This window comes from Hirundo rustica, chromosome 6 (genome assembly GCF_015227805.2).
Source record: "Hirundo rustica isolate bHirRus1 chromosome 6, bHirRus1.pri.v3, whole genome shotgun sequence".
Taxonomy (NCBI): domain Eukaryota; kingdom Metazoa; phylum Chordata; class Aves; order Passeriformes; family Hirundinidae; genus Hirundo; species Hirundo rustica.
Window position 1 is genome coordinate 49323027 of NC_053455.1, and position 22314 is coordinate 49345340.

The window sequence follows — 22314 nt, forward strand, 5'->3', positions numbered from 1 at the left end:
AATTTTCAGTCAGTTTCACTATCTGACAGTAGTCTTTCATCAATTCATTAGGGGAAGAGTATCTTTTAGAGTTATGGATCCCACTGACAACTTAGAACAATTCTTTTGCAGGTTTTAAACTGTCACAAAAACAACCGCCCGGAGAAACCTGCTTTTGTGATCCTCCCAGGAGCAGTTTCCTAAGGTGCTTATGGGTCATGGGTCTTAGACTTTTGCATACTGGGGTGTCACCTTTTAAAGATTAATAACTCCAAAGCAAAGGATTCTTCACCTCAAGGCACAGAGATATCTTCTCACTTCTTCATTGGCGCAGGGGGCTTCTCATCTTTATCTCTGTTTAAGCATCTTATAGAATATTACTTAGTTCATTACAAACACCTTTGCTCAAATCTACACACAAATTAAAACAATCATCTCCCCAAATGCATATTTTTTCCCATGATTTAAAGGAATGACTTAAAATATAGAGTTCATTCCATGGCTCAAGTAGAATACAGCAACCAACTCTTCAACCCTCTGTCCTAATAGTCTTTTCCACTCTTGCTCTACTGACTTCATCCTGTTGTTCTTTATGTTCCCTCTGTCCTTTCTTACTCTCTCAGAGAAGGGCTAACCTCTGGAAGCTTCATGTTGCTAAGAAAGAGTTAAATCTGCTCGGATTCTTTGTCTCTCTCTCTGTAGCTCCTGGTGTTAGATGTTCAAGGCCGCACTGGTGAGGGAGGAAGAACTCACAGAAACATCAGAGATCGGAGCACTCAGGCAATCCAGAATCACAAAAAAAGCCAGGCAGGATCATAAATGCCTTCTCAGCTCACCCCTCGGTGTAAATTGGGGTGGCTTTGGCCCAAATGGTGCCCATAGCTCTTATCAGGAGCCTAGCAGAGATCTCTCCCTGCTCTAGAGAAGTCTGAAGAAAGTAGCTGTTGCAAAACAGCAACTTTCCTTCCCCCCCCGGACCCTGCCTTTACCTGGGAACGATGGATCCGGCCAGGCCTCAGGCCAGTTCCCCCCTCAAAAGGGGGGAGCAGCAGGCCCAGCTCGATGTTACCTGTCTCTCTCAGGCCAAAGGAAAGAAGAAAAAGGACCCACCTACCGGAAATCAAGGGGTTTTATATAGTAATTCCCAAAGTTGCAGCTAGTACTTCTCAGTGGTTTAAAAACAGATGCCATATTCCAACTAACTCTCTGATAGGTCCCCTGTCCTCTTCCAAAGCAATTCCCAGGTCTTGACCTGGAGAATTATTCTACATTCTTCTATAACTAAAAAACCAAACTGTACTAACCCATGACAGGCTTCTTCACAACACTCTGATGGGATTTTTGAGTCCAAAGGAGAAAACTGCAGCCCTGGCCTGTAGAATCCTGTGTTTCGGAGACTCCACAGCGAACGCCAAGCCTGACGGGTCTCTCTGTGTGGGTGGGCTACGTTTCGTGACTCACGTACCTGCGTGAGATTCTTTGGCCACATGCTCCCTGAGTGGTTCTTCCAGCTTTCTGGGAACCCTTTGTGGCTTCGAGCCCCACGTTGGATGCCAGATGTGGGATGAAGTATTTCTTTATGAGACCAGACGACTGCTGATGGCAAAAGAGCCTGCTCTCTCTCATCGGGGAGGATATCACAGCTTTATTCTGGAGTCCTTTCCCTGTGGACGCTGGTGCCAGAGAGACCGAGCCCCCTCGTCCCAGAGCTTTTTCCTCAGGGGGACAGGCCCAGAGACAGGGACAAGCCACTACCCAATCAGGGACAAAGTGGGAATGGAACAGAGTTGGGTTACATTCCAGTGTGGGGGATGGGCACTGCTGAGCAGGGACAGACCACTTGCTACAGTAAATGGGGAACGGAGAAAAAACATTACACATCTGATGAAACACAATATAAACCCAGTTAATGCATTACAACACCTGGAGGCCAAGGATGTGATGAAAAAGTAGGATGTGGATTTATACATAAAAACTGGATGGTTTTCAGATCAAGAGTTTTTTTGGGTTCTGACCTCTTGATTTATTATTCCTGATTATACTTCAGTATCACCTGGCAAGCACCGAGGACTTGGGCTCCACTCCTGCTGTGTGCAGCTTAGGAATGTCATTCCATGTTTACACTTCGAGGATTGGCTGGTTAAATATTGCTGGAAATTTGTTCTGAGCAAAAGTAGGATCTGTGGTAGAGCAAAATATTTGATCCGTTGTGCCTTCCAGTTAAATCTCACAAAGAGCAAGATATGCAGGGAGTTCTGAGTGTAAACTGATCTCAGAACTGGAATAAAGAAAACCAAAAAAAACCAAAAACCAAACCAAAACAAAACAAACTTCAGTAATTCAGACCTTTATTTTTATGGAATACCCAGATTTCTTTCACTGTAGTGGTAAATGATGGGGCAAAATTAGTGATGGCTGCAGGTAACCAACTTTGCTGCTATATTTTTCAAAATCTTCACTTTGGGGTTTGGTATTTTTTCACTTACTTTGAAAAAAAAAAAAAACAACCCTATGAATTTAAGTTTTTACATTGTTTTTCATGGTGTTGTTTCTCGTCTGTTGAGCATTTATTTTCATGTAAACAGTCAAGCTGTTCTTTATTTAATTTGGTGTTTTTGTAATAATTTTAATCTTAAAATGCCGCCAGTTCTTAGAGGTGTGTTTTGCGGATTAATTTGATATTGCGTTCGTGTCGTATTCCTTTAACAATAACCGGAGGGCCACGGCTCCAGCGGCGCGGAGGGGAGCTTTGCGCTCTCAGGGGCGGTGAGCGCCCGGAAGGATCTTTGGGCACTAGAGCCGCTCCCAGCGGCGCCCAGCGCTCGCTGACCCGCGGGGCCGGAGCCGCGCGGGAGGCGCTCGGCGCGCTCCCCGTGACGCGCTGGAGCGGCGCCGCCGCCGGAAGCGGGCGCGCGGCCGCTTCCTGTGCTTATGTAGGGCCGGGCCGGTGGCTCCGGGAGCAGCGGCGGCAGCGACACCGGCAGCGAGGGGCGGCCGCCATGGCCGTGTCTGAAAGCCAGCTCAAGAAGATGCTCACTAAGGTAAGGGCGCGGCCGGCAGGCGGCAGCGGGGCCCGGCTCCGGGAAGCCGGGAAGGGAAGGGAGGAACGGCGCAGCCAGCCTAAAATGGTCGTGCTGAACTGCGGGGCTGGGCTGGGACAGTGTCAGGAACCGGCGGGGCCGTGGGGGCCATACGGCGCTTATCCTCCCCGGTAATAGGAGAGGGAATGCGAATTCTGCATCACTGGCCGGGGTGGGGTGGGTTTGGTTTGGTTATCGCCCTTGGAAACGGGAGAATCTCATGGAAGGCAAATCATTAACCATTGAATCATGCAGAGCCACGCGTGCCACTCTTCGGGTGAAAACTGGGCTTTGTCCAGCAGCTTGGGATGGAAGCCCCTAAGACTGACACTCAGGGAGAGTTAGGGGTGTGTTGGGGGGATTTTGGGGGTTTTTTGGCAGCATTTAATCGTACGTGTAGCGTTTTGAAATTAAGTACGATAGTTGCGAATCTGATCAAAACCAAAGGCACATTCAGCTGCATGGAGTCATAAGCAGATTTTTTTATCAACTTGAACATGCGTATTGAATACTTAGTCGGTGTCAGTAAATGAGATCATGTATGTATTTGTATACACCTCTCTTTGCTAAATTAATTATTATGATGCCATAGAAGAAAGTGTTGTTTTTCCCCTACACTTCCTCATTTTATATTGCTGTCTGACTTTCCATAGGTGATGAAAAATGAAGATACTATTTCACTATGTTTATCTTTCAAAAATAGTTACACTTTATGTCCTAGAGAGGCAAGTTAAGTGATATTTCCCATATGGAATAGTTCAGTGTATGAGATAACAAAAGCTTGACCCTAGTTTGGGGGACATAAGCACTTTGATTTAACTTCAGGTATTTACCTGCTGTCAGATCTTGAAAAGTTTCATCTTTCTGTGATCTGTTCCTGGTATGTAAAATGAGGGGAATGCATTTGCAATCTGAGAATGGAGGAGGAAAAAAGTTTAGAAATTAAGAGTTCAAATTAATCAGTTTTAGTTATTTCTACTTAGTAGGAATCACTAGGATCTTATATTTTCCAAAGAGATCTTGGCATGTCTTGAAAAATCAATCTAAGTACAGAAATTAACAGCTGAAATTAACATATAATTTCACTTGTGGCAGTAGCTGGAATCATACAACTGTCTCTCTACTAAGTAATCATCACTCAGTGAAAAACAGTTTGCAAGAATATTATCTTTCTTTGTTTTAATGTAGATATGAAAATGATTGCTTAATGTTCAAGTGTTGTGCCTAATTTTTGAAAGCACTCCCAATAACCAAATTTGTGGTTAATCAGCCCCATCATGTACCAGATTCACAGTGTGCCTGCTGAGCAGGCAGGCATTGTTTTATCAATTCTTGACTCAACTGACTTGAGATTCTTGTGCCAAAAGTGCAAGTAAAGCCTGACTCTGCTTCTTTACTGTGAGGGTGGTGAGGCACTGGCACAGGTTGCTCAGAGAAGCTGTGGATGCCCCATCCCTGGCAGTGTTCAAGGCCAGGCTGGATGGGGCTCTGAGCAACCTGGGATAGTGGAAGGTGTTCCTGCCTTGGGCGTAGAACAAGATGCTCTTTAAGGTGGCTTCCAAACCAAACCATTCTATGATCCTTCTACTTTTTAGGAGCTTCTGTTAGTGGAACTCACTTCACTTTTTAGTAGTGATTAATGCCAACCTTGTTGAGGCTCTGTCCTGGACCATAAGGTTTGTTCCTATGAAAAGGCCATGCCTTTTAAGAGTAGCTGATCATTTGTCCTGTAGTGACACATGCAGTGGTGTGGGTATGTGCTGCCAATCTCTGGCTGGTGTACATGAAATTCCTCCATGTCGCAGCAGTGCCTGTTCCTGCTTCTGCCTGGTGTTGGGAAGGAGGGAGGAATGTATTCAGATATTAACAAAGTTGTTGCTCTGTCAAGGCCTGCTGCACGCTCTCAATCCTGCACTCATTTACAAAGGAGGCTAAGATGCTTTGCTGCAGCCCTCCCACCAAAACAACATCCAGGGACTGATTGACCTCTGTGCTGATGCTTCCCTGTGCACACAGGAATCCCTTCTGCAGGGGTTGCTGTCTGTCCCACAGAACCAGCATTTTGTAGACAGACCGTGTGGCTGTTTTGTCCTTGGTCACTTGAGGAAGATCAGTCACAGCATCACCCGAGGTGCTTGTGCTTCCTGTAGGCTGCGGTGGCATTGTGGAAGTAGTGTGGTGGGTTCGTCTCTGCTCAGTAAATCCAGGTTGTCATGCCCAGGAGGAGCATCCTTGTCAATCTCTGGAGGTGACAGGAGGAAGAGTTAATTTCACAACTCATGAGTGTTTGTTGGAGCCAAGGTGACCTTTAGCTGTGGCACCACAGTTTGCTCTTGGATAATGTCTGGATTAATTTGTTCACATGTTGTTAACATTTGCGTGCTTTGGATGTCAGGTATTTCATTGTCCTGGGCCTTTTGTCTTGCTACCCTGGTTCAGTGAAAGGTTGCTGTCTGTGTTGCTTAGGACATCTGAAGACAGCAATTTTTAAAAATCATATTAGAATCAAAAAATTGTCAAGGGACCACTTTGCTGGCTTTTCTTTTCAATAGTAATTATCATGAGGAATGACCTACAAGGCTGAAGAGCTGCACTGTGTGGTGAACCAGCTCTCTGTTGCCCAGGAGCTTCTTAGCTGTCTGTGGGTTATAGCTCTGAGACTGCTGAATTCTGTAGTAGCGTATCTGTGGTTTAGAGAGAATCTGTGCTGTTACTCCCTGCTCCTGATAAAAGGAAAGGGGTAAAATCAGTATTGCTGCTGGTAATATTGTGCCATGATATGTCTGCTTTCTAGCCGACAAAAAACATGCAAATGCTGATCAATGATTGATAAACAGTGTTGCTTTGAAAAGTGCTATGAAATATATCTGTGTGCTTCAGATCCTAGATAACTGTTTATCAGGAATGTTCAAAACATCACTGTATTTTTTTGGAGATTACTTTTTTTTTTTTTTTTTTTAAGATACACACATATTTCTCAGATACACTTGATTGGGGGGGAACATGAAAGAAAATGCAATAGCTTTTCCCAAATCAGTTGGTGCTTAGACCCTTGTTAAGACCTGACACCTTGTTGAAGTTCGAGAAGTTATATAAACAGTGCTCTTTTAAGTAGTATGGACAAACAAATGATTATTCCAAATTAAGAGTGGAGAACAATGTCCATGTATAGATTTAAACTCTCATAAATGCTGTCTATTGGGTAAAATAGAAATTTGAATTAAATGATACTAAAAAGATAGCTTCTGAAGTAATTTCTTTCTCTTTTGTTTTCCAGTATAAGTATAGAGACCTAACCATACAGGAGACAACCAGTGTTATTACTCAGTACAAGGACCTCAAACCTGTCATGGATTCATATGGTTAGTCTGTGCATGGGAAAATTTTTGTTGGTGAATTGTTGACGTGTTAGATGTCTTTGGTAGTTTTTGTTGGGGGGAAAAATAAGATTAACACCAGAAAACATAACTTGAGTTTCTGGTTTTTGTCTCTGGCATCAATATTTCTTTAGAAACACAGAGTCAGTAACATTGTAAGGTTACTTTAGAAAATAACTGTCTATACCAAATAACTTGTCTATGCCAAGAAGTGTCATATTTTTCACAGCTTAACTTTTAGTTAATCACTCACTGATGTCATCAGTTGGTGTCCTGAGATTCCTGGTATCTTACAAATTTGGCTTTGCTGCCATATAAAGACATTTTTAAAATTCTGTGTAGGAAGAACTGTAAATTGATTAAGAAATGTTTCATTTAAAATCATTGTGGTAGTCCTTAAGAGTATGAAGAAAACAGAGTCAAGTATGTAAAAAATTGGCATGAGGGTTTTGTAATGTAAATTATCAATGATAATCACTGTTTGTTAGCTGTTTTAACGTCTCTAAGTTAATTTAAGTGTGTTAAATGAAGATGATATCTAGGGTTTCACAACATACAGTGAGCCAGCCTTCTTCTGGTCATGTTTTTTAACTGTTTTTATAACTGTTACCTGTGGAATTCCTCTGTGATCTAATTTATATTACTAATGCATCATCAAAAAATTTAAAGTCTGCCTTTTAAGTTGTATGTCTGGATTGAGAAATATTAAGAAGAGACATGGACAAGTAAAAGATGAATTAGTTTTAACTTTAGTAGCTGCAAGCCAGCAGCTGTCACAGAAATAAAAATTCAGACAGTGACTGGAGAAACAAAACAGGAGTGAAAGGACTGTGGCTGGAACAGCTGCGCAAGTTTGCATAAGATGGTGATCTCAATTCCAGATATCCTTGAGCTGTAGCCATTTGTGTTCCCTAATGCTCTTTAAGCTGCCTGGAAGAGGCTAAAGCACAAATCACTTACAGATAATAGATAATATTTGTAGCAGTGACATTAGCTCTAAGAAAGTGATTACATTGCTGATGAGACAATTTTCAAGTTCATATTAATAATGAAATATTATTGAAATCCAACATGTTCTACCTGCCTTTGCAGAACATTAGCACCACAATAGTTGTGCACAGTAACCTACATTTGAATTATGGCTAGAAACTTTCAGGAGGAATTAAGAAGATAAAAGCTTCCTCAACAGAAGCTGATTTATTCAGCCAAGAATTATGTGTTGGATTAAAAGTATGAGAAAACTAAATACAGCAACTCAGTAAATTTAGGTCAGAGTTCTTGTGTGGTTTGTGACTAAGATTTGGCAGAGTCAAGCACTCTTTCTTCCTCTTCAGTGTGTGACTGTTTGGTTAAATTACCTTTACTGATTCTGTAATAAATGCCTGAAGCATATGCTTGAAGAAAGCATAAGGAATTCTTTCATAAACCTCAGATGACAGTTGGTTTTTTTAAATCAAGTTTGGGTTCAGATTATCTTTGCAGCAATTTGCATTACTTGCCATTTGCAAGGTTCCAACATTTTTATTTGGTCACTGAATGAGGAAGCAGTTTTATTTGTAGAGAAGGTAGTTTGACAGTGATTAGTCATTCATTTCTCAAAACACTTCTCAGAAGTGTATTACTCATAAGGAGTTACCTAACTATGGACAGTCATTTGCTAATCCATAAATGTGCAAGAGCTGAACCTTTCAGGCTGACTTTATATTTGTATGTGTGTAACTTGTGAAAACTTACGCCAGTAAATAGATGGGGGGTAACCTGAACCGAGATTAATGTAACCAGTATCTTTGTTTAAAAAATATTGTTTATTCTCTTTCAGTTTTTAATGATGGCTCGTCCAGGGAGTTGATGAGCCTCACTGGAACCATTCCTGTGCCTTACAGAGGTATACATATATTATAATTATCATCATCCCCATTATTTTCCCAAATTGCATGAAGAGCTTAGATTTGTCCTGATTCAACTTCAGTGATCACTCTTTTCTTGAAATCCTTTACTTGTCCAAAGTAAAATATTATAAAGAAATTGTTCTCTATTTTTGCTACAGGATAACATCTGAAGGCTGAGCATTGCTTCTTCAGTCATTTGCAGCTTTATAACATCTTTTTCATTTCAGGATTGCATGCTTTTTCAGGCTTGTCAGTTGAATGAGTGTTGTAAGCCATTTATTGCTGCAGCTAATGATAATTCCAATTAGAGTTTTATAATGTTGCATTATAGAACAAAGGGAGTTGTGTAGTAGTGGTGAGTGATGATTGTAAATCAAAGTTAAATTCTTCTGAAAAATGTTGAGTTTGTGGCCATAGTGTTACCTACTCATTGAATGTTGGTAGATTTTGGCTCTGGCTTCTAACTTTGTACAGCTGAGTTTACTGGGTGTAGGAGTTTTTTATGAATCTGAATACAGGAGTACAGTTGAAAATTTGAAATAACTTCTAAAATCTTTGAAAATATCTTTTGTAGGTAACACATATAATATCCCAATTTGCTTGTGGCTGCTGGACACCTACCCTTTCAACCCCCCAATTTGTTTTGTTAAACCCACTAGCTCTATGACAATAAAAACTGGGAAACATGTTGATGCAAATGGAAAGATATACCTTCCCTACCTGCATGAGTGGAAATATGTAAGTATGGGGAACTTGAAATTCTCAAACTGCTCATTCTGCATTCCTCGAGATAGTTGTATCATTTTTAATAAAAGCCATAGTCTTTATTAGAGATCTTAAACCTTTTTTTTTTTTTTTTTAAATGAAATCACCTGTTTGTCTTTTGGAATGTCTTACAGTTCAGGACGTTGTGTTCTGTGTTCTATTATTTAAGGTAATTAATGGTATCCTCAGTTACAACTTGTCTGATTAAACAGTGTAGCAGCATAAGGTGTTCTCTCCCCTGGCAAGAGAGTGATGTGAAGATTTGTGCAATAAGAATTCTTACAGAAGGGAAATTATGAATTTACTTAAAACATCTCTGTGAGTAAAACGGACTTTTACAGGCACTTGGACCTCTTTATGCAGACATTCCTGGACCCTCATGTATATGGATATATTTGCTTTACCAATTAACAGAGGCATTGAGCAGTGCAGGCTTCATAGAGGTTTTGGCCAAAACATGGACTTGTAAAGAAGATAAAGTGTGTTGACAAGATTAAAAAAAATTATACAAGATGCATGGTTCTGCAAAAAGTGATTAATGGGAATACATTTATTAGGGATGGGTGGTAGTTCAGTACTTGTGTAGTAATAATGGAGAAAGACTGCCCAGGTCAGATGTTGCACAAAGCAAGAGGATCATCTAAGGTGCAGCTAATACAGAATTCTTTCAGTTTGAGAGGTTGGTAAAAATAAGTAAGTGGATTGTAGTGCTAAGTAAACTTGGAATTGGCATATTTAATCTGGTGCTGCATCCGTGGTGCTTGTTCTTATTTTGGCAAAATGAAATTATGCCTGTATTAAGTAGTTGTAAACAGAGAAGCCTGGTTTAACTGTATTGAAAGAAGGTTTGTGCCACTCCTCAGTGGTTTAGAATATTTTTTCAGTTGAGACATTCTGAATCAGAGCAAAAGCTGTGGCGTATGAAATGGAAATGCCTAAAAAACTTGGGGATCTCTATGTTTTTTTGTGTTGCCGGGTGGATTTAATTTTTTTAAGTATTATAAATCATCATTGGACATTTATACCCAGTCATTTGTTGTCCTGCAGTTGATATGGAGCCACGTATTACCCAGTTTATTCTGGGTGTAAACGTGGCTGCTGGTGTATTTTGCTGTATGGTTTTGAGTACAGGCTGGCTGGGTTTGGTGTCTGTAATAAAATCCAGAAAGGAAGTTAATTATGCACATATGTATACAGACACAGGCATTTTAAGAACACTTAAAATCCACAAATAAAAGGATGCTTTTGAGAGCTGGTGGTATGGCATCCAATTGTTGCTACAGTCAGTTAAACTCTCTGTTATCAAAATTAACAACTTGTGATTTGCATTCCCTCCCAGCCCCAGTCAGACTTGTTGGAGCTGATCCAGGTCATGATTGTTGTGTTTGGAGAGGAACCTCCAGTGTTTTCTCGGCCTACTGCTTCCTCCAGCTACCCCCCATACCAGGCAACAGGCCCACCAACCTGTAAGTGCTTATCACTACTGATTTCTGCAAATAATCATGTTAATATTTCAAAGGGGTTTTTGCCCTGCCCAGTTTGCCCACAAATAAGGCATTTTACTTTTTATATTGCTGGCTAATGAGTTCACCTGGGCTGTACTTTTACCTTGTTGGACTCAGTGATCTTAAAGGTCTTTTACAGCTTAAAAGGCTTTGTGAATCTGAGAATTCATGTGGGGTTTTAGGTTTTGGAGAGGGAAAATCAAGTTTGTATTACAACACAGCAAAACCCAGAAACAACCAGAACACACTCAAACACCCCCAAGCTCCTCAAAACAGCCAATGTTCTGTCAACATTGCAAGACAGACTTACAAATAAATTATTCAAATAACTTCCTATCTCAGTTTTTTTATTCTAATAATACAAGCCCATCTTTTAAGTATCCTGCAACCATTAATTTCATAAGCACAAGCATGCCTATAGCTTGCTTCCTGTGCCCATGGTCCTGTTTGTGTGGTTTATTTTTCTTCTTTTTTCAAATTGCTGGCTGAATATTAAAAACCCCTGCCTTGTGACTTTTTTATTCTTTGTTCTCTGTTGATTTGGTGTTCTGGCTTGGTACCCATTCTTATTTTCTTGTTAAAATCCTCAAAACTTATTTAAATCACTTATTTATTTAAACTTCTGGAGGCATCTTATTTTAAAGACTGGGGATAGGTAGGTGGGGGAAAAAGAGGAAGTGGGAAACAGAAAGTCCTAGAAATTCTTCCAGGAGGAGACTCTGTACTGGGTGGGAAAAAGCCAAAAAACCTGCAGCACAGACCTCCTCAAGTCAAAGACTAGGGCAGTAGGGAAGGGGGAGCAGTTTAGCTGGAGATTGCTTATTTAATAATTTTATAACAGTTCCTCATGAATTTAATGATACAGTAGCTGTATTTGAGGTTATTTATTTTTGCCAGATATTTAAGGCTGTGTCCATTTTCTATTGAAATATGGCTTTTACTTGATCACAGAGATACATTTGAAAAGCTGAACTGCTATTCATTGCCATTTCCAGCAGAACCCATTTTTAGCAAGATTTTAGGCTCTGAACCTGTGAGAAAATGGATAGCAAATACAAATGGGGCCATTAGGAATAACTGACTAAAGGGAGGTGTTGGGGACTTTTCAGCTTGTCTGTGGCTATCCTGCTTGTGAGAGCACCAGAGGATTGGAATGTCCTGGTTTTCCAGGAACAGTGGGGGTCAGTACAAGTGTAGTTTTAGCAGAGGCTGAACCTACAGTGAACCATATTTGATTACTCTTGTAGTCAGTCAGAGCCGAAGTGCTTTGAATTATTATTTTGAGTTGAATTGAACTGAAGAATTATGAATTACTTTATAGCTGAAGTAATTTTAGTGAAAACGTTTCAGGTTTTTGGAATTATAATAGCTACTTAGTTTTACTAGTGTAATTAGGCTTTTCTTGTTTCATGAACATTTTGGGTTTGGGTTTTTTCATGTTATAGATACATTGTTTAAGAAGAAATTAAGTCCTTTAACAAACATTTTTGTCATTTAAATGCACTGAAGGGTGGAAATAGCTCTGCTCTTAAAAAAAAAAAAAAGTTATTTGATGATGTATTCCTAAAATTTGCTAGAAATGTGGCGTAAGTATGTCCAAAACATAACTTTGTCAGCTTTTCAAGAAAATCTTAAATTGCCTAAGACTATTTAGATTATGTGTGCCGATAACAAATTTTTAAATACAACTTCTAAATAGCAGAAATTACTCGATAAGGACATGGCTGAATCATTAACAGCTGATCAGCTAGTCTGAAGATAGTTAAATTATGCACTTGTTATTTAGTAAGAGGAGATCATTGGCTAGTGTTGGGGGTTAGATCTGGTTTTGTTTTGGTTTTTTTTTTTCTTCTTTCACTATAGAAATTTTCCCCCCCATAAGTTGCTAAGAGACTAAATACTGATTCTTAGAGGGTGCTTGACCCACACAAAAGAAGTGGTAGATCAGTTAAGTTTGGGGGAGGGAAAGGTTCAGTGCTCCGGGAGCTGAGTGTGCCCTGCTCCTGCTCTCGGCATCGGAGAGGACGGTCAGGCGACTGCTGTGTGAAGAGTCCAGTCTTAATGGAGGGTCTGGTCCTGGGAATTCTATCACCATCAGTCATCTGCTGGAGTGCCAGGAATTTCGGAGTTCCTTCTCCTGCCCTGCTGGAGCTGGGCCAGCGCTGTCCAGCCGTTGCGGCTTCAGCACTGCTCACTTTGCCTGCCAGGACACCACCACCAACCCCCCTCCCCCCTGCCTGCTGGGGACACCCCACCATTTCCAGTCATCAGCCCCGGAGTTTCCACCGTTTCGGTTTGCTGCTCTCGGGGTCCCAAGAGATCAGACTGCCCCGGGCTTGTGAAACAAAGCCCCTCGAGGTTCTTGGTTCTGTTTATTATTATTATTATTATCATCACTGTAGTTGTTGTTGTTTGTTTGTCCTGTTATATTTACTAGTAAAGAACTGTTATTCCTTTCCCCATAGCTCTGACTGAAAAGCCTCTTAAATCTTCTAAATTATAATAACTTGGAGGGAGGGGATTGGAATTCCCCATTCCTAGAGAGGCCCTGCCTCTCCCTAGCAGATTCCTGTCTTTCAAACCAAGACAGCTAGAAAGGTTAAATTCTTTTTTCAGCTATTACATAAAAAATGGATACAGCTCTTCAGGTGGGTCATCTTTAATACTATGTTTTGGGGTTTTTTTCTGAGTACCCTAGCTGCAGATTTATATATTTTTTTTTCTTAGTACGCCTATTTGTTGTACATTTTTAAATCACTACCTATTTTTATCCATGTAGTGATTAGTGTAAAGTAATGATTAAGAAAAAAAAATCAATATATAAGGTTATTTGTATATATGAGGAAGAACGTCTTTACATGGAGGATTTTAACTTCTGAAATGTAAAAATACAAAAATTTCTTGGTTTATTTAGCTTCCTATGTGCCAGGAATTCCAGGTGGAATATCTCCCTATCCACCATCAAGCACTCCAAACCCAAGGTAAGAGTCTCTTTAAACTATCATCATTTACCTGATAGAAGGGTTCACTGAATAGTGTCTAATCATAATAGTATTTTCTTAAGTGTATTTGTTGTATAGTTATTCATGTTAGCAGAGTTTGTGAAAAGTGAGGGCTGAATTCTTGTCAGCAGCCAAAATTGGAGGAAGATTTAGCTTTCTTAGTGTTGCTTCAAATAAAATATATATGCATTAAGTTGAAATTTGAATAATTACTTATTTAATTTGAAATTACCTAACTCCCAGCTGTTTTCTTCATTCACTCATATTTTATGAGGCTGATATGTTTACAAGAAATAGAAAGAAATGTGCCCCTAAAAGTCAAGATTTTATTAGCAACTCAAAAATTGAACAAAACATTGCTGGGTTAATACAAACCTTGACTCCAGTGTAAATGGGGACTTATAGCACTCTAAGGGAGTTTGAAGAACAAAAAGTTACTTCAAAAACTTTTTATTGATATTAACCAAGATTTTTTTTCTTTATAATCATTTGGAATAAAGCATTCCCTGAAGACTTACAGATCTGTCTTAATAAATAGTGAGATGTTGACTACTGCCTCGTAGTGTCTACTTATATTTTTTCCATCATAATTAATTGTTCTTATTATTAATATCCTTATGTCTTGATTTTGTAGTAGGAGCATATGAGATGTTGGTGTAATATGGAGCATTTTTATTTAAAAAAAAATTTAAAATGTAAAAACTTGTGAAGATTGGGAGGGGGGAGTGTTCTGTTTTAAGAAGAGAAAAGTTGGGATTTTTTTAAAGTTCTTACAGCATGTTTTTTTGGGTTTTTTTACAGTTCTTTTTTCCTCCTAAATATGTTTGTTTGAAGTGCTCTTAATGTTTGTACAAAAGTAATAGAAGAACTGGTTTTAAAATTTATAATTTATTAATTAATAGGAAGGTTTTAAGAACTATTAAATTAGCAGTTACCTGAAGAGAGACAGAACATGCTTATTTTATATTTTGCAGGGGCTTTTGGACCACTTTGTTTAATAGTTACTGTAGTTAATAAATACTCTGCTGCATGCAGAGTCTAGTACTGAGTAATCAGTGTCCTTGTTTTAGTTGATAATAAACATATTTTAGAAAGGTGTTGTAGACTGTCACATGTCATCTCATCATTGTTTCAGTGAGCAAATGAATATTTTTGCTTTCTTTATCCTTCAGAGCAGGACCGAGAATTTCTGGGGGAGTTTATTTCACCTTGCAACCATATTTTGCACTTTCTTGCATTTTTAGGTTTACATAAAGCATAAAGGTTTACGTAAAGTTACTCTTACTTTACTCTTTACTCATCATTCATCTTCTTAACTGTTCCCATATTAAAAATTATTAATTTAAATTATTTTAAATTAATTTTAAAATGTTGTGTGGGAGTTTGTAGCTAGAATAATTTCTCTTGGATACTTGTGGCATTTCATATAGCAAAACTGAGAGATTCAGGAGAATTTGGTATCCAAATGTTGACCAGGCAACAACTAGATAGGGTTTCAGATAAAATATAATCTTAAATTATACCAGAAATCCAGTTGTGAAAGATGTTAATGCAAATAGGGAAAAGGCTTGCAATTTTAACATTTTATTATGTAAATGAATGTTTAACATGGTGGCAATAAAGATAATCTAGGTGGATGATATTTTACTAATAGTTGCATAACATTAGCATATCTCTCTTTGTCAAAGCAGCTACCCAAGCTATCCTTATCCAGGTGGTGTTCCCTTTCCAGCAACCACTAGTGTTCAGTACTACCCTTCTCAGCCTCCTGTCACCACTGTTGGTGAGTACCTTGGAAAGGGGTTCTCTCAAGTAAGGCTTCTTATTTGTAAAGAAATAAAATGGAACAAGGAACTTGCTGTTCTTACTCTGAATTTCCAAAATATTGATCTTTAATTAAAATTTATTCAAAGGAAGAAAAAAAGTACATTTTATTTACCTTCAGTGAAGAATTTGATAAATTCCTGGGTTTATGCAATACACTGTGTGTGCTTTGTGACTATTTTGAAGAGAGCTGCATATAACTACATAAGGTTTTCCTCGCCCTTTAACTGTAGGTGACTTGATTATCTTCATTGCTCTGTTCATGGTTTAGAAAAATAGCATTGTCACCATTTAAACATTTAATGGACTCTATACTTTCTTTCCTCCCCAAATAGTAACTTTCTAAAGTAGCAGTTTGGAATGAGCTTCATTTTTAGTGAGTTTCTTCTCTAGCCTCTTTCCTGTCACTTCTTATTGCTCTCACTTCCTCCTTTGTTCCCTTCAGCATCAGGATTTAAGATGTTGACGTGTGTCTTTTCCCAGTCTGTTGCTCTGTGGCCCTTGCTTTCCACCCTGCCTCTCACTTCTAGTGTATGTGTAGAAGACTGGGAACCAGTGATGGATGTCATCTGGTTAGGTGGGAAGCTGGTGCATAACTTTCCAGCTGGCTGATAGTCCTTTTGGCAGAGTTATATGGTGAGAGTATAGATTCTGTTGGGACATTGTTCATATTAGCAATCTGTTGTAGACCCTTGAGCCCCATAATTTAGAAGTGCATCCATAGGTTCTTCATTTAATGTGTCAGCTCCCATTTATTTATGGAATAGCTGGGGTTAGAGTCATAGAATGTCTTTTCTTTCCAGAACTGTCTTTATTTTGTGATTTTCCTTCACATACATGGGGACAAGGCAAGGGAAGAGAGATGCTTCTACTTTACTCTTACTAAAATATCTGAGGAGTTCTGTTACTACAGAATTTGAAAGCAGTTGTATGTTTTCTTTTTCTTGTGCCTGATCCTGTCCTTTGTGTCCAAGTTCTTTCAGCCTTTTCAATTAAGAAAGTATTTTCTGAAAGTTCTTGGCTGCTGCAGTGGTCCCCTCTGCTCTGAGGTGATGAGAGTCTGCTGTGTACAGTGCAAGGAAGCTGCTGTCCCACTCAAGTACCTCAAACAGTGCTTGGGTTTGCAGAGCTGCTCTTGTTTCCCAGAGAATTAATGGTCTCCACTGGCTCTCGTGTAGGGAGCTGATAACCTTTCTGGAGAAAGTTGGCTTTCTGCAGTGTCTTTCTCAAACAAATCCAGTTTTGCCTTTATGTAGCAGAGTGTTAATTTAAAATAGAAATATACTCTATTTAATTTCCTTCCCTTATCTTCATCCCTGCTGAGGATGAATAGAGGTGCAGTATCTGCCAAAGTTGATCCGTCCAGTCCTGAGTTAGATCACTGTGATAACCATGTTGTAATGCCAGGTTTCATAGTGACAATTTAACATTACACTGACTCATTTGCTGCAGCTAGGTAAAAGCCCTACACCTGGTTTACATCACTTATCTCTTGTCCCAGATGAAATGCAAACACATCTCTTCAATCATCCACTACACTTAAAATATTGTGAGATCTTTTTGTTGTGTTTGGTTTGTTGGGTGTTTTTTACAGTCCAGTATTGTTTTTTTCCTTTCAACTGAAAATGTTTCTTTCCTGTACAGTTTGTTTGTTTGGCTGTGGTTTATTGTGATATTTCATTTAGGAGCGTAGCAGTTGTTACAATTTCAGAGTTTTGTGTGGGGTGTTTCCTATAGTGAATGTAGTTTGAATTGAATGAAAACGTTCATGCAGAGCAGCTCAAGTTTTTCACAATTCCTGGTTTTTCAAATAGTCCTTTAGGCTTTTTCTTTCTGTTCAGTCATTTGCCATTAATTACCTTTTTGCAGTTACTGGTTTGGTGATTCTGTAAGGTCACTTCTGAAACCAGACTCTGCATAGTAAAGGTTAAAGGTTTCAGAGTTCTGTGGATTTAATGACCATGTGCCATGAAATCTTCCCCAAGCTGGGCTAATTATGGAAGTGACAGAAGATGCTATGGGTTCGTGCTCTGTAAGAAGATACATTGACTGAGCTGTATTAAAATGATGCTTTTTATGTTCAAAGACCTCTTCCCTATGTGGTGGCATTTCTGTGTGAGCTTTCATTCTGTTAGGTGTATTGTGATTTTTTTTTTTTTTTCCTCTGTTCTACTTTACTGTAGAGTGAGCCTTGCATAAAAACTCCAAGAGTGAAGGATGTGGAGGGAAAAGAAAGTAAGCATTAAGTTCTACGGATACTGTTTCTGGCTGATTCTGACTTTGTGTTAGAGTATAATTCATTATATAAAGTAAACACTAACTAAAATCATGCTAATGCTGTTTTTTTGAAGGGAAATCAGGCCTTTCTGATTCAGAACATTTGTCTGCCTTAATCAGGAAGTCCTCTTCAGTGAATAAACTGTCCTAGATAGTTTGACTGACTTGGTTTAAGTTCTACTTCTCGGTGTAGAAAGTGCTGTTATTATTTTCTCCTTTTCATAAGAAGCAGCAATGATGGATTCCTGGGTTTGTGTATATGGTGCTATTTATAAAACTCCTGTTGCTGGCTCTAATGGTTAACCAAATTTTGCAAATTATCTTGTTCACTGGCAACATGGTGAATTTTTTAGGCCAGAACTGTAAATCAGATGAAGTGTTGGGACATTCATATTTTCTTCAGGCTGTCTTTGCAACAGTTGTTTAATAATTCAATCTCTATATTTTTTCAGTGGTAATTTCCTTAGTTTTTCTTTAAAGTACACATATTCTGGTGCAACTTATATGTATGCAAAGTGCTCACATTAGTAATGATCAAAATTTATGTTTTCTGTATTTTAGAAGGCTTTGGTGGATTAGTAGTTCCTGTTGTTCCTGTCATTCATGTGCATAGCTTTATTTTTCCACTCATGTGGTGGAACCTACACTTGGTGTAGGTTTTTTGGACTGTAACAGAGTAAAAAACATAGGGAAGAGATAAAAATGTATGCAGTCTTGTTTTGATGGCAGAAGTAAAAAAATATAAAATCTTCAATTATACAAGATTCATGTGAGCAGTGATAAGTAGTTTTTTCATTTTGTTGTTTTTTGAAATCTAGGGCACTGGAAAATGTGATGTGCATAATGCTAATGCTGTAACAGTTTCAGGGTTTTGATAGCTGTGTCTCTGGATAAAAAGACACTGGTAAAAAATCTTACCTTTTTTTTTTTTTTTTGCAGTTACAGAGTTTTGAATCTCTCTGAATTTCATTCATAGTGGTTTTGAAGTTTAGGCACAAAAGCTACTGTAGTTCTTGCTTTGTCAGTAGTTGTTACAATCCAGTTGAAATTTCACTCAAGAAGAAGGTGTGAGGCACAAGTCTGGGGAAACTGTGACGCTCCAATTATTCTCACAGAGTGACTGAAGTGGTTTGTGATAAGTATCACCAGTAGCCACTTCACATTTGCTAGAGCACTCTGAGTTTCCTGGTCTGGAGACACATTGCACTTCTTGTGACAGAGACAAACTACTTACCTTTTTATTTAAGTGTGTTAATGACAGACTCTTGAAATCATCCTTGAAAGGCTGATTTGCAAAAGCGTATTCAGGTCTCCTGCCCCTTCTGCTCACTAACCCATAGGGATGCACTGTTCTTGAGCCTGGAGGGAAGTGATCCTTGAATATTCACCTGCTCTCTTGGACGCCTCTTCCCTCTGTGGTAAATTCCTATTGAATTCTTTCAAGAAGGTCTGTGAAGAGGCCGAAGTTAGCTCTCATAAAATTCAGGGTTGCAATCTTATTCATTGCCCTGCTGTCTACTTATGGGATATGGAACGCCACGATCTCATGGTCACTGTAGCCAAGGCTGACCCAACCTTCACATCTCCAACCAGATATCCCTTGTTAGTTTTACGGGGTCCTGCAGCACATCTTTTCTTGTTGGCTTCATCTGTGTCAGAAAGTTGTTGTCAGTGCTTTCTAGGCATCTCCTGGATTGTGTGTTCCTGGCTGTGTTGTCCTTCCAGCAGGTCTCAGGGTGGTTCCCCATGAGAACCTGAGCTGTATGCCCTTCCTGGAAGTATCCCCATTTGAGCTGCATACGTGGTCTCTGTAACTCTCCCTTTGTTTTTCCTAGTTTAAAACTTTTCTTGCCAGGCAATTCTAGAAAAAGAAAAACAAAAAAACACTTTAATACCTGTAGTAGATAAATTCATTGTCTTGAGCCAGCTGTTACATTAATTGTGGTTGAATACATCTAGCCATTAATTCTTGTTCTTTAAAAGGTCTTGGACTAGTAACATTTATGGACTTCAGAGGAAATGGCCACCTCATTTTTAAAGTAAAAAAAGAGTGTGGATATTGGAATAGTGAAGTGAATGAATGGATGCATACTCTTAAATTTACTTGTGTCCATCCTGATGTATGTTATCTCACTGTGGTGTCTTTGCTGCTTCTGGAAATTATTATGGAGAGCAGTAAAATTATTTTACTGTCTCAGACTGCTGAAGTACATAGAGCAACTTGGCCACTTGCTGTTCCAACTGGCTTTATACTGCAGCCAGTGCAGCCCAGCATTAATCTTGTGAAACCTCCTTGTGCAGGACCCAGCAGAGATGGCACCATCAGCGAGGACACCATCCGCGCTTCGCTCATCTCGGCAGTCAGTGACAAACTGAGGTGGCGGATGAAGGAGGAGATGGATCGTGCACAAGCTGAGCTCAACGCCTTGAAACGCACAGAAGAGGACTTGAAGAAAGGACACCAGAAACTGGAAGAGATGGTAACTCGCCTGGATCAGGAAGTGGTAAGCTGAGAGGAGCCACTGCTGCCCACCTGAGTATTCCTAGTAGTGAGCAGAAGCTTGTATGTAATTAATTAATCGTTAAGCATGATAGAAATAACAACGCTTCCAGCACATTGTGCTTTTTCGCAGTTGGGAGTTTGTGCTCAGACTGAAGCAAGTCAGAAATAGCAGTGACCATGAGATGTAGTGTCCTGCCTGTGTCTTACAAATGTCATTGCTCAGTAGTAGAGGAACAATATTATTTTTCCCCATTTCTTCGTGTGAAAGATGTTAGTTGTGCAACATTATTTCATATTGGCGTCTGTTTCTTGGTAATAATGTGTAACAGCAGCACTGGAGAACATTTCAGTGTCTTAGTGCAGTGTCTTCTATCCCAGAAGTCTCTCCTACTCACAGTATGCTCAGAAATTCCTGCAGTTTTTCATTAAGGCATCTTCCGCTTTGTCTATCTGCTCCTTGCACTGCTACTCGGGAGTAAGATTTTGGGATTGATGAACAATTTCTGAAAACAGCTCAGTGTTCAGATGTGGTTTAAAAAAATTATTTAAAATTATTAATTGGACAGAGAACTGGGGATACCACATTCTAAAGAAAATAATTACTTTGGCTTTGCTTTTATTATTATTAGCTAGTTGAAATGATTATTTTTCCTAATGTGGACTTGGAAATACTTGGAGTGTTGGCATGCCTTCTCTTATTTATAAATGGGCAATGGATTGACATTTTCTAAAGCAGATGTTACTTTTTAAAAAAATCTGAAATCTACAGATTGATAGCTCTTTCTTTTGTAAAAATCATAATAGAGATAAGCAAAGAAGTACAGAATGAAAGGGTGTGTCTAAAAATCTTTTCATCTAGACAATTGTATTGCAAGAAGATAAATGCCTTAATTGTTTTTAGGCTGAAGTTGATAAGAACATTGAACTTCTCAAAAAGAAGGATGAGGAGCTCAGTTCTGCTTTAGAGAAAATGGAAAGTCAGTCAGAAAATAATGACATAGATGAAGTTATAATTCCTACAGCACCGCTTTACAAGCAGATCCTGAACTTATATGCAGAGGAAAATGCAATTGAAGACACCATCTTCTACCTTGGGGAAGCATTGAGACGTGGAGTGATAGATTTAGATGTCTTTTTAAAGGTAGGTTTCTTGAGATGTTTTTAAGATGTTCATTTTAAACGTGCTTACTTTGGACTCTTTGTTTCAGCTAGCTAATGTTCGAGATCTCTTCACAGAAGAGGATCCTGTAATAGGAATATTTATACATTCAAGCATAAGTTTTAGAAAGTAATTTCAGAATTTAAAGACCAACTTTAAAAGCATTATAGATCCAAAGTCATATTGTTTCCTTCTTGTGTAGATCTTGCTACTTCTGTCTATCTACTATTAGAAGAACCATTCTCTGCCCCATGGGAAGTGCATTAGTCCGATTTCACCTTATGGAGTGCATAATATTACTTTAATAAGAATATGTGTGGAGTTAATAATTAATTTATTATAATTTAATAAACCACTTAATAATTAAAAATTGCAAAAAAATATACCATAGTGATTGCATTTGGTAGCCATTTGCCAGTCATTTTAAGCCAAGGAAAGTGCCATTTAGTAGAAGAGTGAATTAAGCGTTTCCAAAAACTGATATCCCATTTGGGTCACAGAATGTGCTGTGCTTTGAACATTGTATTGCAGTATTAAGTTTTTATCAGAACTTTACCAATAGCCAGCTGTTGTTTTTCTTTCTGCAGCATGTACGCCTCCTGTCTCGTAAGCAGTTCCAGCTGAGGGCACTGATGCAGAAAGCAAGGAAGACTGCTGGACTCAGTGACCTCTACTGAATTCCCAGACTTCAGCTGGGAAATTAGGTTTCCTTGTGAAGCAGCCATTCTCTTGATCTTTCTCTTAATCAGTAGGTGCCCAGAGTAAGTTATTACATCATTCAAGTGTAAGATATTTTGAATCAATAATATATTTTCTTTTTGGTAAAGACTAGCTTTTATTAATGCACTTTCTATCTTCTGTAATCTTTGTGCTGGTGGACTTAACGCTGAATAAAACTTGTTGCATATTTTCTTCCTCTACAGAACTGTGTAATGTACTTTCTTTTCAAATATG

The 22314-nt window shown here is 39.0% G+C and overlaps 1 protein-coding gene across 2 annotated transcripts; it reads left to right on the forward strand.

The window, feature by feature from the left end:
* Nucleotides 1-2882: 2882 nt before the first annotated feature.
* On the forward strand, nt 2883-22280 carry TSG101 (tumor susceptibility 101). 2 transcript variants are annotated; one of them, XM_040068371.1, is made up of 10 exons: nt 2883-3020; nt 6337-6421; nt 8256-8321; nt 8900-9063; nt 10430-10556; nt 13510-13576; nt 15289-15380; nt 20000-20202; nt 21103-21342; nt 21948-22280. In XM_040068371.1, exons 1-10 carry the CDS (start codon nt 2979-2981, stop codon nt 22035-22037), a joined length of 1176 nt encoding a protein of 391 aa, XP_039924305.1. In that variant the 5' UTR covers nt 2883-2978; the 3' UTR covers nt 22038-22280. The 2 variants fall into 2 exon arrangements, with proteins under 2 accessions (XP_039924305.1, XP_039924304.1); XM_040068370.2 differs by having other exon boundaries at nt 2886-3020; nt 15286-15380.
* Nucleotides 22281-22314: the final 34 nt, after the last annotated feature.

Excerpts from the sequence above, each read along its gene's own strand:
- TSG101 (XM_040068370.2), top strand. The coding sequence starts at position 2,979 with ATGGCCGTGTCTGAAAGCCAGCTCAAGAAGATGCTCACTAAG. Across the intron at positions 9,064-10,429 it reads ACCTGCATGAGTGGAAATAT|CCCCAGTCAGACTTGTTGGA; the intron begins GTAAGTATGGGG and ends ATTCCCTCCCAG. Across the intron at positions 20,203-21,102 it reads CTCGCCTGGATCAGGAAGTG|GCTGAAGTTGATAAGAACAT; the intron begins GTAAGCTGAGAG and ends AATTGTTTTTAG.